The sequence below is a fragment of the Callospermophilus lateralis genome, chromosome 7 (assembly GCF_048772815.1).
Source record: "Callospermophilus lateralis isolate mCalLat2 chromosome 7, mCalLat2.hap1, whole genome shotgun sequence".
NCBI classification, from domain to species: Eukaryota; Metazoa; Chordata; class Mammalia; order Rodentia; family Sciuridae; genus Callospermophilus; species Callospermophilus lateralis.
Window position 1 is genome coordinate 27,854,349 of NC_135311.1, and position 16,787 is coordinate 27,871,135.

General features: G+C 40.4%; 1 protein-coding gene across 2 annotated transcripts in view; it reads right to left on the minus strand.

Annotated features, from left to right (window-relative positions):
• The window catches only part of Ahcyl1 (adenosylhomocysteinase like 1), a 39,029-nt gene extending 23,238 nt beyond the window's left edge, over positions 1-15,791 (minus strand). Inside the window, exon 1 of one of the 2 annotated variants that reach the window (XM_077109885.1) lies at positions 15,400-15,790. In XM_077109885.1, coding sequence (XP_076966000.1) covers positions 15,400-15,519 — 120 coding nt within the window. In that variant the 5' untranslated portion in view covers positions 15,520-15,790. Of the gene's footprint in view, positions 1-15,399 lie in introns of both variants that reach the window. The other variant, XM_077109886.1, reaches the window with a different exon arrangement.
• Between the last annotated feature and the right edge of the window lie 996 nt (positions 15,792-16,787).

Genomic DNA, 16,787 nt, shown 5'->3' on the forward strand with positions numbered 1-16,787 from the left:
AGCAAGAGGACTGCAAGTTTTTTTTTTTTCCGAGAGAGAGAGAGAGAATTTTTTTTAATATTTATTTTTTAGTTTTCGGCGGACACAACATCTTTCTTTGTATGTGGTACTGAGGATCGAACCCGGGCCGCATGCATGCCAGGCGAGCGCGCTACCCCTTGAGCCACATCCCCAGCCTCAGCAACTTAGTGAGGCCCTAAGCAAGGAGAAAAAAAAAAAAACAAGAGAGAAAAAAAAAAGGGACGGACATATGGCTCAGTGGTTAAGTGCCCCTGGGTTCAGTCCCCGGCATCAAAGTAACAAACCAAATCTGAGAGTCTAATTTAAATGAGGTTAAAAGTCTATTTTGTTTTAAATTCATATATTTGCTTAAGTGAGCAAACCCAGTTGTGAGTCAGCACAGTATTTGGGAAGGCTAAGCTATGTCTAACTAGAGGCAAAAGAAATGGAAGTCCTTGCCAAGTAGCACATGGATAGCAGAAAAACTATAAGTAGCTACCAATATGTGGCAGCTGAGTCTATGAAAGTCAGTGTTCTGAAACCTAGGCTAACATCCAACAAAGGCAAATGAGATAGAAACCACTTAAGTTTTTAATCACCATCCAGTTTTCCATAAAGCATAGTCTCACTCAGGGAAGGGAAAAGTCATCAAATCTCAACAAAATGCAAATCTAACTTTAAGGACCTAATGTTAAATAGCTGCTATTTAGTAACAGGTGTTGTTTCCAGAGTGGGTCAACAGGACCTTTCAGAATCCATCCCGAAGTTAGAATGCATATTTTCAAGTTCAAAGGACAAAGAGAAAGCCTTTTAAAGATCAAATGCAGCTGATTTTTATCCTCCACGGTTCTTCAAAACAAAACAAAAAAACATTAAGTCTCTAGAAGGAAAGACCAGACACACAACACATACACAATAATCTATCAGTCAGTCACATCAAACTGATATTAAAAAATATTTTGAGTTGTAGATGGACACGATACTTTTTGTTTTTTAATGTGGTGCTGAGGATGGAACCCAGTGCCTCACACGTGGAAGGCAAGCGCTCTACCACTGGGCCACAACCTTAGCCACACATCAAACCATTTTAAAAACACAATGGTATTTTTCATTCCAGAGAGGTGATATTTGCCATTCTTTTTGATTCTCTACCTACCCTGGGAAGTATATGTTCAATTTTAGATAAAAGTCTCAGTATAAAATCACTACTTGCAAGAAACAAGCTGACTGAAAAGAACTGCTGGCTGCAGCTTCTCTGGAGCTATTTAAAAACAAGAGTTTTCTACTGTTCCACGATGAATACTATACAATTCTCCATCCTGTCTACCTCCAGACCCAAATACAAAGTCTGAGTTTTCCTGATCCATGAGTTTTTGAACAGCCATTTTCTAAGCAAAGTGGTCAGAAGCACAAAGCCAAAGATCTTTTGGCTCTACCTGGATGCCAAACCTGAAGTCAGAATTGTTTGTTTAAGAAAGGTTATGTGGCAAATTTTATCCATGACATTGCAAGACTATTACTGATCTAAATAGTTTTCAAATCATTTTTATTTAACTCTTGGTATATAAAAAATAAGCCTTACAACCTGAAAGCACTAGATCAGGATTTTTACTTAAAGCTGATTAGAAAAGAAGTTTAAAATCTAGACTTATAGGTATGGTAAACAAGATCCTGAATGCCTAGATTTCCCTTTTTTAGTTTAAATTCTGTCCCGATCTTAGTGGCTTAAGGTTTAGGGAGAATCTGTATTTTCAGAACATTCTGGAATCTTAAGTATTGTATCTATACTTCACAGATGAGAAAACAGTACAGGGCTGGGGGTTAAGTGACTTGCTTACAGCAATTTTCTAACAGATTTAAAAAAGGGGGAAAAAAATCCACAAGTCTAGTACTATTTTCCTTCTTTTGGCTAGGGAAATAGCTTTTCCCTGACATTTCCAGGGGTCAGTTTACAGAACAGTCTACATTTCATTAAAGCGTTCTGCGCTTACAATATCAGAGAACATTTGTGAGCTTTAGAAAAGGAAAAGAATTCCCAAATCTTGATTAACTTTGTAAGAAGCCAAATGGTCCGGATAAAGAAGTATAATATTCTAAAGTTGCTAATGAATTGCTACTGAGAGGTACTGCTGCTTAGACTTGAAAAAGGGTGAAGGGAGAATGGCAGAGTCCAAACTTGATGAGCAAAAAGCTGCACACTAGCACTTACTTCCATGGTCTTCTGTGGATGAAGTGGGGAGGAAGAGTTTGCACCAGCAATCTACTGCCAACTGTGTTACTACCCAAGACAAATCTACTCAGAAGTTCCTTTTTGCATTATTCTATTTGTATCAATTTGGCGTGGCTAAAACTGACCAATATTTTTTAAAATAAAACAGATGCCTAGGAAACTCATTGGTTGTTTTCACAAGAATTTACCATTTATTAAATGTACAATAGATAATATATTTTAAACATGTTTTTAAAAGGGGTTTATTTAGTTTGTGGTGAATGGTGATGAGGAAACTTCTTTCACACACTAAAGTTAACACAATCAGAAAACATGTATTTAAGTTGAAAAGATTTTACTAAGTTCTCTTTGCACCTATAGTATGCCATTCAAAGAGCATCCTCTTCAAGCTACCTTAGATCTTACATGACATCTCCAAAAGATCTAGCAAAGCTGAATTTTCCCAATACAAAACCACTCATATTAAATATGGATAGGGTCAAAAATTTTTTTTAAATATATATATTTATTTTTTAGTTGTAGTTGGACACAACACCTTTATTTTATTCATTTTTTTTTTTTTTTTTAATGTGGTGCTGAGGATTGAACCCAGGGCCCCACATGTGCCGGGCGAGCACTCTACCGCTGAGCCACAACCTCAGCCCGGGTCAAAATTTTAAAAAGATAAAATTTGTCACTGATGCATTCCCACCTTCTAGTACCACCTCTCTAACTGACCCATGACTTTAAAAAGTTCTTGTAAGGCTACTAATTTTATTAAAATAATCTGGACTTAAGTAACAAGGGATATGTGACTACTGAATCTTGATTTCATAGTTATAGTAGATATTTATTTAAAGCATTCAATTAAATGATCTCACTTACAGGTGGAATCTAAAACTGTCAAATTCATAGAAACAGAGAGAAGAGGGTAGTTACCAGAGAGTAGGGAAATGAGGTGATGTCGGTTCCTTTAACCAACATCTGCAATCCTGCAATTATGAGGTGAATAAGTTCAGGAGAGCTAATGTACAGCACAGTGACTACAACTAATAAAAATATACTATATGCATGAAATTTGCTAAGACAGTACATCTTAAGCATTCCCATCACGTATATACAAAAAGGAACTGTGAGGAAATGGACATATTAATTAGCTTAACAGTGGCAATCATTCCATAATTATATGTTAAAACATCATACTGAATACAATGAAATAAAACAATTTTAATTTGTTGATTATATATATATATATATATTTTTTTTTTTGAGAGAGAGAGAGAAAGAGAGAATGTTTTAATATTTATTTTTCAGTTTTCGGTGGACACATCTTTTATTTTTATGTGGTGCTGAGGATCGAACCCAGCGCCCCGCGCATGCCAGGCGAGCGTGCTACTGCTTGAGCTACATCCCCAGCCCTGTCAATTATATTTTTAAAAAGCTGAAAAATGGCCAGACACGCCTGTAATCCCAGTGACTTGGGAGGCTGGGGCAGGAGTACACAAGTTTGAGGCCAGGCTCAGCAATTCAGTGAGACCCTGTCTCAAAATAAAATGAAAATAGCTAGTGATGTAGCTCAGTGGTAGAACACCCCTGAGCTCAATCCTAGTTTAAAAAAAAAAAAAATCAACTAATGAAAAAAAATCTCCATATTTGATTTTTAAGAAATAGACTTTTTCCAAAAACTGAGTAGCAGGTTTTAACCGCACAGTTTTACAAGCTTAACAGAACCACAAAATGTTTCTACATAGTCCCATGAAGTGAGGTCTGAAATTAAGTCTGGTCATTTTAAATAGCTTCTTTAAAAATAGAAAATAAAGATAATTAGTATGTGATTATAGTTCCCTCAGCTTTAATGTATCACTTAGCATACATAAGATGTCCTTATATTAACAGCAGGATGGCAGGTTTCCTAACACAGGTTCTTCTACGTGCTGGTGAGCAGTTAGAACTGGAACCACCTGGAGCTAACTTCTCAGAGGAGGGCTAGAGGCTCTGCTTGCTACTGGAATCTGACAAGGTTAGCCTGGAACAGCCTAAATACAGTCCTTATTTGGCAATCTTTTGGTACAGGTATGGAAAACTTCCCTAAGACCTTAGGCAGAACAATGAATATTCATTCCTGTTAAGACCACCCTACAGTAAAGAGGTGTGGACCTGTGGTCATTCTGAGATTAGCTTTCTGAGAGGAAAAGGCAGAACTGGCGCTGGACTGTGGGCACTCACTGTGATCCAGCCTTCACACTGGCCCTGCTTTCTACATAATTCTCTCTCCGCAAGTTCCCCTCTGAGCTTTCATTCATGTCTCTATAGCACATGTCACACCCTGTACTAACCCTGAGAGGTCTGGCCATTCTTTCCAGTCAAACACCAACTTTTCTAGGGAAAGAGACATATTAACATCGGGTCTTATTTGACAATAAAGCAATAGCAACAGACCCTTCAAGTGTAAAAAGAAGTCTTTTTTTCTTTTTTCTTTTTTTTTTTTGGTTTGAGTCTCAAATCTGCTCTTTGGCTGGCTATCTGGCTCACTAACTTAGTCTGAAGTGAGGTCTGAAATTAAGTCTGGTCATTTTAAATAGCTTCTTTAAAAATAGAAAATAAAGCTATTTTTCTGCATTATGGAGATTCCTCAGAAAACTTGGACTAGAACCACCATTTGATGCAGCTATCCCACCCCTCAGGATTATACCCTAAGGTATAAAATCAGTACACTACAATGATGCAGCCACATCAATGTTTACAGCAGCTCAATTCACAATAGCTAAACTATGAAACCAGCCTAAGTGCCCCCTTCAGCAGATCAGCAGATGAATGGATAAAGAAAATGTGTGTGTATGTGTGTGTAGAGAGTATATATAATGGAATATTACCCACCCATAAAGAAGGAAATTATGGCATTTGCCAGCAAATGGATGACACTGGAGAACACCATGCTAAGTGAAATAAGCCAATCCCCAAAACCAAAGACTGAATGTTCTCTCAGTGGATACTGACTCACAATAAGGGGACAGGGGTAGGGAAGAATAAAAGTACTTTGGATTAGACAAAAGAGAAGGAAGGGAAGGGAAGGGGAATGAGAATAGGAAAGATAGTAGAATGAAATCAGACATTATTTTCCCATATGCATATAAATACATGACCAATGTAATTCCATATCATATACAACCAGAAGAAACAGTTATACTCTATTTATGTATAGTATATCAAAATACATTCTACTGTCATGTACAAGTAAAAAAGCAGCAGTTTTAACAGTCTAAGTCATCCCGCATGGGTTGAAGCTGCATTCCCAGATTTCATAATAATTTTGGTCAGCTTTGCTAGATCATGTAAGAGTGGTTCTAAATCTGAAATCTTTTAAGTTTATCTGGGGAAGCTGTTTCAAAATGTCAACCTATTCTCCATATGCACCGTTACTCTCAGTCTCTTTGCCATTCTGATTAAGTAAGCCTAGTTTAGGTAATTACTATTTTGAAAGAAAACTCCTTAGGTGATACTTTCCATTCCGATACTTTCCATTCTTCCCCATCCCATAAGAAGTGATTTAAGAAACATTCTAAGCAGGACCTGAAGAAATAAACATAAGCCCACTGAGTTTACCAGGCTCTTGATAAACTGACTCAAGGAACACGGAGAACAAATGGGTTAGACATGCCTTGTTCAGAGATCAAACAAATAAGGCAAAGGAAGTAGGGAATCTATCTTTAAACCAATTCCATCTTGTCAGACTATCTGTCTGATGGGTCCACAAGGGGTCAGGAGAATATGACAAAGAGCCAGTCTGAGGAAAACAGAGACTGCATTTTTACCAAATTTTAGCTCAAATTCAGTAAAAACTGGCAATATGCTCTCATTCCAAACATGCCCAGCACTCAGCTAATCCCCTCCCTAAGGAGTCAGAAAAGAATGTGCAGTATTATGAGCCCCATGTTCCCCCAACAGAAGTTCTAGCTCTTGAATGTAAGGGCTAAAATTAATCCCATCAAATATCCACACCCAGGGGCTGAGGTTGTGGCCCAATGATAGAAGAGCACTTGCCTAGCACGTGTGAGGCACTGGGTTTAATTCTCAGCACCACATATAAATAAATATAAAAAAGTTCATTAACTAAAAAAAAAAATTAAAAAAAAATAAATAAATCAAGGTTTCCAATTACAAGCTAGTAGAGAAATAAAGTGCTTCTTAATACAGGTATTCTCCTTCTATGCTTTATGATTTTTAAATATTCTTTGCCCCACCTCCAAAAAGAACCAAGCCTTTGCCAATCTTGATTCATTCTCAACTGGCAAAAAAAGAACAGAAACCACTTCCAGAGTAAAGTTCCCAATGGAAAATCCTGGGGAAGGGGTGCAGCAATTTCAGTCCCTACAGGATGCATTTTTCTTGGACTTACAATACAGCTTATTACAGTGAGAACACCATGTCCCCAACCAAGTTGGTCTCTTTTCTGTTACAAACCTGAAGTAAACAGATTCTACAGCAGCTACAAGTCTGTTACCAAGGCCACTGTATTGATCAGTATAATTAACATTCACAATTCATTTTAGTCCAGCATGACAAGCCAGCTGGGCTACTCTCCCCATAAGTGAGCACTGGAAATCTTGTCTTGATTGCTAAGAAGTCTGGTGCTGAGAAGCTAGGCACTAAAAACTAAAGGATTAAATCAGAAGTTGGAACCACCTGGCCATCAACAGGAAACTGAATTAGTTGCCTTAACAACTGTATACATCTTCCATTTCTACAAAGAACATATTTCATCCCAAACAGCCAAATTTTGAAGGTCTCCCTTTCCTCAAATCCCGCTGGTCATGTACTTTAAGGAAACACACAAAATTTAGTGTCAACTAGAGACAGAACTTTTGGTTAGGACAGCTTTGGCCCAATTCCTAAATGGTATTTAAAAGACAAGAGCACATATGGCATTTAAGTGCCAAGTTCAGCCTCTGGATCAGAAGGGGCGGTCAGAGTTGTAGGATAAGTTGACACAGAAATTTGCTTAGTACTGCCAGGCAGAGCAATTCATTGATTACTTTCAGGTCCCAAAATTTACTCCAAAATCAAAGTGTTCATCATTGGCCCCCAATGCTCAAACCCCTAGGTAAAAATCTCCTGTTCCTTAAATCCAGAGCATTGTAAACCAGAATACCAATTTCACCTTTTGACAAAGTGTCCCTAATGCAAAGAATTTAAAATTTCTTTCCACGGTGAGGAATTTAAATCACCTTCCTCATTATGTGTAAAGAGACCTGAGCTCACTGCCTTGTGTTCTGTGCTACTGTGCTAACAGGCTGAAGGCCATATGTCTAGTGCCCTTTCCTCCCTCACCTCTGTTTCTGGCATTATCAAGGAATAAACTGTTGGAAATTCTCAATAATTTCTCACTTGTAATTCTTGGTATTCCCTTATCCACCCATTAGGAAGGGGACTGAAGTTAGAAAAACAGCCTCAGTCCAATAAAAGGGCAAATGAGTCCAAGTCACCAAAAGATTTCAAGTTCATTCATTTTCTCTCAGGGATGATCCTCTCATAGTATTTTATTCAATAAACTTTAATGACAACATTATAGGCAGACACAACATATAAGACATGTGTGAAATTTAATCCTAAACTTCAGTAGGTTCTATCTAAAGAAACCAAATGAGTAAGATTCAGGTATCATCAGCTCAAACCTGTTTTTGAGAGACAAAGGAAAGCAAACTACTATTTTTTTAATTTGACATCTAGTCTAGGATATGAGCTCCTTATTCCAAATACTCCTATGGAAGCAGCTTTAGAACTTTAGGGACATTCACATTGCTTATGAACAGCAGTAGGGCTAAGAAGGTTCCAAAAAAAAAAAAAAAAGTTGCTGAAATTCTGGTTTCAGTATGTGAAAGTTCCTGAGCTAAACCCTCAAGGCATTTATAATGAGTCTCTTGGGCAGCTGAGGAGCATCTCAAGGAGGAGAGTGACAACACAGTCTCAGCTTTGTTCCAAGCCACAAGGACAAACTGTATGCTGGAAACAATCTTTTTGAAGTTTCAGGACCTGCTAGAAGCCTGACAATCTAAATCAGGGTTTTTTTAAACCTAGGATCCATGAGTTTTAGGGAGTTCCAAATACCTTCTGAAAGTGCATACAAATTTTGGGAGGGAATCCTGAATGTTCCTAAGGAAAGAAACAAAAACTTTCATGAAATTCTTAAAGGGATCTATGACTCAAAAGATTAAGAACCACTATTCTAAAGTCTAATCTAGGACTCTGCAAGCATTCCCTTAAACATGCAAAAGTGAAGTCTATTTCAATTCTCTACCTTCCACACAAATATGCCTATTCATTTCTCTTCTGAAATTGAGAGATAGATAGATAGATAGATAGATAGATATGGGAGATGTGCATTTTGAAAATTCAATCATCTCTTCCACATCTCCAAAAAAAGTTAACTATCATGAAGAGTACAGATGAGTTTTTCTTAAAAGTTTTTGAGGAAGGAGACAAGGTAGAACTGGTCAAAGAAGGCAGATCAGAATCTCTGCCCTATTAACATTCCTAATAGGTCTCTCTTTAAAATTTCAGGCTCCTGGAACTATAATGGAAACAGGTCACAGCCCAAAAGCTTGGACTTGAGGTCAAACCAGTTCTGAGAGATAGGGTTAAAGTAATTCCTATTACCCTTATGAAAACATGTACCCTAAAGGTTCACCTTAAAACAGAGCTGCAGCAAGAGCTGCAGCCGTTTATTAAAAATAGAACTTTCAAAATCCTGTCATTGCTTATAACAGTTTGAACAGCTTATTAAGGAGGTCTAACTCAATGAAGCAGTTACTCTCATCTCTTCCAGGCCTTTAGTCCCTTCATTCTGCCATTCACCAATTCACCATCTAGCTCACAAAGAGCTGTGCACATTACAGAAGAGCACAGCATTTTCCTTGGCACTTTGTAAGCACATATCTCAGTGGATTCTAGTGGTACTATGATACACTCACAGGTTCAGAAGAGAAAAACATAGAAACAATAGGGCATGCTCTTGCTGGGCAAGTCTTCAGACTATAAAGAATTAGGCCTGAGATAGGTCCAAGATGAACAGTGTGGTACAGTGAGCAGTTCCAAATGCCTCCTGCTTATTATGCCTCATTTCTATCTACAATTGAGCACAGGGTGAACTGGCTCAGGCTGATAGAGGGAAACATGCTAATAAGTCCATTAAGTCCCATAGGTAATATATGTTAACTGAGAGGCTGGGACTTTCATGGCAAGAAAGCAGGAGCATGCTCAGATAGCCTTACATTTGTGGTTCCGCCAAAGTTCTTTTCCTAAACTGTGTTCAGTTTGGGTAGTAAATGATTAAGCCCCACTGTATACTGCCAGGCAGTACCAATCATTATATATATTCTGAAATTAAAGCACCAGGCTGATTCTTAGAAAAATTTAACAGAGATAAGAAAATGAAACAAGAGTTTCAACAAAGGCATGGACATTCCACCTAGTTCTGTAATTGTTGTGGAGCAAAGGGCACACACCGCTGCAGGATAAAATCAGTTATACGTAACCAGGAACAGGCCATGGGGAGCAGGGAGAAACATGAGTTTGGAGAGGGAAGTTGAGTATATAAGGATGGGTGAAGGTCACCATATAAAACAACGAAGTCATAGTTCAAAAAAGTCTTTGGAATTGTTTCACATAACTCAAAGATTCTAGTTTGAGAAGACCCCCAAAACTGCTGCAATTTGAGGAAAGAAAGTTTTGGACTCAGGTTAGCCCAGAGCCTGACAAATACCCATATACTATGGGTGCATTTCATGTTATGAGGGATGGAGGTGAGGAAAGGTGAGGTAGAGCACAGCTCACTCCCATCACAAGGTCTAAACTCTCATGGTCCAGGTAATCAACAAACATTGTGTTCAACAGGTTAAAGCTCTACACAAAATAACCTGTTTGTTAGAAAAAAAAATTATTTTCCCCTTTGAAAAGACATTCCAACAGAAACATTTTGATTTTGGGGGCTCTTTGATAATAATTCTCATGGAATTATTAGGTTCTCACTTGAACTATCATGCCGCATTGCCCAGAGTTATCAATAGGGTAACCACATAAACCAGCACACTTCTCCAGGTGTAAGGAGGCACTGACTGAATGGCATGCAAGGATAATAAGAAAAGACCATAAATATGCAGGTAAACCAGAATATACAGACACTAGGTATAAAGGAGCAAACACAGTAATTTACTAAGTGCTAATCCTCTCAACAAATCTATATAGGTCATACTATTGTTACTTCCTGGTTTACAGATGAGAGAAGATAGGCTCAGTGAGGTTAAATCCCTTGTTCAAGGTCTCATTGCTCTCAATGGTAGAGATCAAAACTAAACTTGACTCCAAAAATCAAGTGCTTAACTTACATGTAATGCCATTCAGTTTTTGGAACAAAAAGGGGAAGTTAACAGGCCTTATGTAATAGCCAAACAACAGTGGGGATAAGAGAACTACCTGAGTCAAAGGGAAATAGGAAATCACAAGAGAAAAAGTGACCAAAATCCTAAGTGAATTTTCATTAACTGCTTACCACACATAAGGCACTGATAGTGGTGACAAGTGGAAGGAAAATTTGAAAGAATCTCTTCAACTTTGGATTCTCAGATTTCAGGTTGGAAAAAACTCTGGTCTACGCAAATGTGCTGTCCTCTGTACATGATGAAGATGCTTCTGACCCACCTAAGAAGGATGTGTTTGTAATTATTATTCAGTTTGGAATCATGCTAATTTACATGTTGAGTGTAAAAATGGTGGCCCATCTTTTAAAAAATTCAATATTCACATTCCCAAATTTAAGAATCAGAGACATATAAATTATTCTCCTTTACCAGCCAATTCCTTGAAATAGCCCCAAGAGGGCATTAAAGTGCTTGTTTACAGATTATTAACTACTACAGGTAGCAGAATAAACATCAGGAGTCACAGGCAACTGTGGATCTACAGGATTCTGTGTCAAAACATCCTTTACAGGCAACTTCACAAGACATATTAGGTAACACACTAGACTCAAATGATACCTTCCTGATAAGACAAAAGGTAGACACTTGTCACCTTGCCAGTAAAGGACCTAGACAATGAATAGATTTCTCTGTTACAAGTTAAATGTCTAAAAGAACTTAAAAATAATTTGGAAACTAGAGTGTAACTAAATCAAACCAGGTAAGAGGAGGAGGAAATCAGTATCTGTGGAGAAATCTAAAAAAAAGATCTGAGCTGGGAAGAGCACCTGCTGAGCATGCTCAAGGTCCCAGATCAAAAAACAAAGCCCACCAAAAAAAAAAAAAAAAAAAAAAGACCTTCTTACATTTTTGACTCCTGTTCAAAGACTGGAGTTGTCCTAGAGAACAAGGGTGTAAAGAAGAAACAGCAACAGCAGCCCATCTCTTCTCAGTGATTTTTGGTGTACTTTCTATGAAATTGTTCCAAAAATTTGCTCTAAGACAATTCCAAAGAGAAAATGAATATCCGGAATGTTAACTGGCTATCAAGTTAACACCTAAGCAGGACTTGATGGGGCTCTGCTTGGTGTGCTTCCTATTCCTTCTGATGAACCAGTGCCATATATTCTATAAGCAAAAGTAGTTTCTTTAGCATTCTTTTCCTTTCCTATATTTTGCTAATGGTAAAAGTCTGACTGCACAGTCCTAGGTCCAATGACTAAAGTATCACTTGGGAAAGTCCTCCCCTCAAATGTTCAGAAGTTCAGAAAACATCCAGTGTTCTGAGATAGGCATTTCAGAGAAACATGTTGATGGCAGGAAATTTCATCAACAAACTGGAGATATGGATTTATTCTATGAAAAAAAGAATAAATTTGACACAGTGTCATTTTCAAAAGGTCCAAGGACAGTTATTGACTCTGCAGCACAAAGTAGCAGAAAAAGAGGGACAAATATCCAGTGATCATGGGGAACTAGATGACTTAATTGGTTTGACTACAACTGCCAACATTAAAACTGGGATCTGCCTCAGCTGTGGTAGTATACACTTATCATTACCACTCAAATACTCTTTTCTCATCTCAAATTTTCCTAGCTGTACCATCTGAAATCATCACAAGTCTTGAACAATCTTTACCATATGAACAATAACACAGCTATCAATGTGGTCTCGTGAGAATTTCCTTTAGAATTTTGTGTCAGGAAAAGTTGTCTTCCTGAAGAATTAGCACGTATTCTTTCCAGTGCCTGCTAAGGTTACTATAACTCTGTGATCCCTTCATCCTCAGCTAGGGGGATGTTTATGGTGTTGCCTGTGATAATCAAATCCATCTTAGCCCTGAGGATTAACAATATTTTCCCCTTATTTCTATAGTTTTGACTTCATATTTATATTGTAGTTATATTCTGTTATAACCCACTGCAAATGATCATTAAAAAGAAGGAATAAGAGTTTTAAAAAGTTACTTTTGCCATTTTAATTTCCAACATGCCTCCATTTCCACAGGTCTGAACAATAGGCATGGATGTGGTAGATGCAGAAACTGAGGCATAGAAGCCTCAAGAACCAATTTAGTTGGCTTCTTGACAGCCAGACATTTCAAGCCTTGAATCAAATTCACAAACCCTATTATGGACTGGTAGACCCCAGAGCATAAAAAACTAAGTAAGTCATGATCATAGTTAGAGAATTCAGGTACCTATGCTTTTAATTGATGGGCACCCATTCTTACCTCTAAGTGAATAAAAGCTGACCAGAAAATTACACTAGATTGTGATCTGACTGAGGACCACTAAGGTCACCCTGAAGTCACCTCTATCCTTCTGGCATCAGAAATGTCCTCAATTCCCAAGGGCCTCAGGGATTGGAATGATCCAAGGATTACTTGGTCCAGAGCCAGGCTGGAATCCTCGTAAAGGACCGCACCATTTGAAAAAGCCTTTTTCTTAAACACCATTCAGGACTATGCCACAGAACTTTTTCCTCTTACTTTTCTTATGCTTTCTTTCTCATATTATCAACACATGGCAGAGGTACAAAAGTGACTTTAGTCATAATGTCCAATTCAGTTGAAATTCTGAGAAATGGATTACCTAGGACTTGCTTTGTGACCTTGACTAGTCCTCAACTGATCCATTAACTAAATAAATGCCTTTTATCATCACTAGAGGATGGGTAATTAGTCATCATAAAGCATTTTAATACAAGTGCTACGTAAATGCTACACAATAAAGCTCAAAAAGAACAAAATTAATAACATGGGGTCACATTTGCCAGCAAATGGAAACTTACAAGAGGGTCTTCCCATACTCCTGGCAGAGGCTTGCTTCTTTTAGCTAATGGAATATGAGTCTCTAAAGTCATTAGCACTTGGCCTCATAATAATACACATTAGCAATATTCCTCCAGGAAAGAAAAGGGGAAAAGGAATATTCCTGGTGCAGTCATTTGGATACCTGTGACTGGTTAGCCAGGTGGGTAATTAATATCTGAGTACCTACTACAGGCAAGGTACAGAGCCAGGCACATTAGATACAATTGTGATCAAGATTCCTGACTTTCTGGCAGTTTACAATCTATAAGCTTTGGCTTATCAGTACTGACGCTTCCAAGAATACAGGTTTACTAAAATAAAGGCAAGTAACAATAAAGATGCCTAATACTCTGAAGCAACTATACAAAAGAGGACGGGCTAAGGAGGACAGAAAGAGTTGAGGGAATTAGGCTATCAGGGATTTCCCAATCTTTCCCCTAATTCATTGTGAAGTATTACCTTTAAGCATTATGCTTATAAGGACTGTAACTATTTGTTCAAAGAATAGCAGATTACAGTTATGCCTCCCAACAAAGCAGTCAGTTAAACTGAGAGCACTAAAACTAAGGTTAATCATACTCCTTAGAATCCAGGGATCTTTCACAATCTTTAAAGGCATTGTCAGTAAAACCTTAATTTTATAAGAAAGCAGAACTAAAACATACAAGGGTGACTTGTCCTTTGAATCTTGCATTTGATTTCTGGAGAGGCAGATTAACTGCTTAAAAAAAAACAAAACTAAAAACCAAACAAACAACACAACCAAAAGCCATCTCACCCACTTAGCTTAAGTAGTTCAGGTATAGGAGCCTCAAGGACAAGTGACTATTCCTGCAAACCTTTGTTCAGCTTATACAAGCTCTGCATCCCATTCAACACTGCAGGCAGCGACAGCTCTGAAACACTCTCTTTACACTGGAGGAAAATATTTGTCCGGGTTCTCACTGGTTTCAGAAAGGTCACCTCTTTGCAAAGCTTCTCTGGTCTGTTAACTGGTATGTGGAAAGTCAAGATGTGGTTGGCAATAAATGAGAACACAATCCCAGCACTCAGAGAGCTAGTTAGACTAAAATCTTCAAAGGTTGCCATTTCCATGAGAACTGGAAGGATGTCTTTTGAGCTCAACCCACAGCACAATAGACTAAACTTGTTCTGCCTCCGTAAGTGCAGTAAAGAATGAGCAATCTTTCCTTACCACCCACCCCTTCATCCCACCCAAGCTCCTTTCTGGAGCAATATCTAAGTAATCTATTCACATGACTCTAGGATCAACCTGCATCCATGACAATTTCTGCTGTCACTAACCTTTAAATGTTCGTTTCTTACATATATTGGAGCAACTGGAGGACTGAAGAAGGTGAAAAACCATAGTTTGCTTTTCAATCTTACGCTGCCCTCATTGCCTTCACCTGCACTAAAGACCTCGTTCCACGCATTCTTTTCTCTTGCCTGTAAGCTATCACGCAGTTGTTGGGTAAAACGGCCACGGCTCCCAAGGATTTGCCTGAAGAAGCTCAGCCAGATTTACCCACTCACCTGGGTGGAGATCTTCTCTCCACCCTTATCCCCTGCACAAGTCACAGGGGTCAGTTGAGTTGGCTTACCCCCTCCCACTCTCGTCTTCCAAGGCCCTTCATCCAGCAAAGTCAGCCACAAATTTAAGGCCTGGCCCTGCTGGATTTCAAAAAGATCCCCGAGGGCTCGGGCCGAGGGACAAAGGAAAGCGAGGTCAGGGGCGGCCTCTTCAGCTCCGGATAGGCCTGGGGCCGCTCACCTGCCATCCCCTACACCACCCCTGCCGTCCCCGCACCCGAAATCCTAGCTTCGAAGTCCCGAACTACCCGAGCCCGGGCCCAGGGTGCTCGCGCCCCTTCCGCGAGGCTGGAGCCCTGGTCCCCGCCGCCACCCAGAGCCCCCGCACCTTCTTGGGAGCCTTGGTGACGGTGGCCATGAAGGAGTACTTCTCAGCGTCCTCGATCTCCTTGGCCTGTTTCAGCTCCTCCCCGACCCCGGGCAGCGGCATCGCGTCAGGCATCGACATCCCCCGGCCGGCCCGGCCCGCGGCTGACCCGCCGCCCCCGCCTCTTTCCCTCACCGGCGCCCGCTCGCCCGCGCGGCGCTCTCCAACACGCGCTAGCCCACCCTCCCGCCAGGCCCAGTGCTGAGCTGCGTGGGCTTCTCGCTGCTCCGACCCGCGCCTCCTCTGTTCGGCAGCCCAAGACTGCCGGACAGCTATGGCAGCCACAGCAACACCAGAAGCAGCAGCGCGCAGCTCCGACCTGCCCGCGCCGCCACCTCCGCTGCACGCAAGCACGCACGCAAGGTAAGGGTAGAGGGCGGTGACGCCACGTCAAGTACTGGCAGTTCCAAGGAAGGGAAAGAGGCGGGGAGAATCAGCGTTCTGTCATGACGTCACCACGCTGGGCTGGGCCGCATATGCTGCTCCTCCTTCTTTCCTACTCGAGGATGTTGAGGGTCCGAAGGTGAGCCCCATCCTTAGAGCCACCAGGTGGCGCCATCAGCCCTGTGAGCAGCGCACGGTTCCTGCAAGGATGCGTGGAACTGAGGGGTCTTTGGGCTTCTGGATTCTCAGCAACGCCTCACGGGGGCATAAGAGCCATGCTTGTAGAAAAGGGCACGGCGCCCCACACAACACATCCTACAGCCACTCTTAGGAAAAATCCCGAGAAAGCCCACTCACTGCCCCCGCCTCGGACCCTTGGGACCAAAAGCCCCTTCTCAAAGGGTAGTGTTTGCCTTTTTGACTTCATGGGGGATGGAACAGAGTGAGAGCAGTCAGGTTTCTGCACAACCCTTTGTGACCTCCTTCACCACCATCTCCTTCTGGGTCTTGCCTGTTTACAAGACCTTCAGGCTGCAGTCATTGGGATAGAACTGATAGGTCAGAAGGTGGAGAGCCAGAGGCAGAGAAGCCCTGGCCAGATTGCCTTTCCAACTCCTTGCTCCGCCTAGGCAATAGCCCTGAGGAGCGTCCAGTGAGCATCGGGACCTTCATTGATTGCTCATACACTTCCTGAGCCCTAGTATGTGTTGTCTCCGTGCTAAGGCCCTGGGATGGCAAAGGTGCATGTGACACATTTTATATTTTGCAAGGCTTAGTTTAGCTGGAGAAGCAAAATCTGTTTGTAACCTAATGTCAGCAGAAGTAGCTTTTCCTTTGAGATTCAAATGACATTGGCACCAATTCTCTTGTCCTGTGGAAAGTCCAGTGCCCTCCCTAGGATTTCTGTTAATTACTGGGGGGACTTAGATTTTCATGGTCCCTTCTGGCTCTAGTTTTCTGCCTCG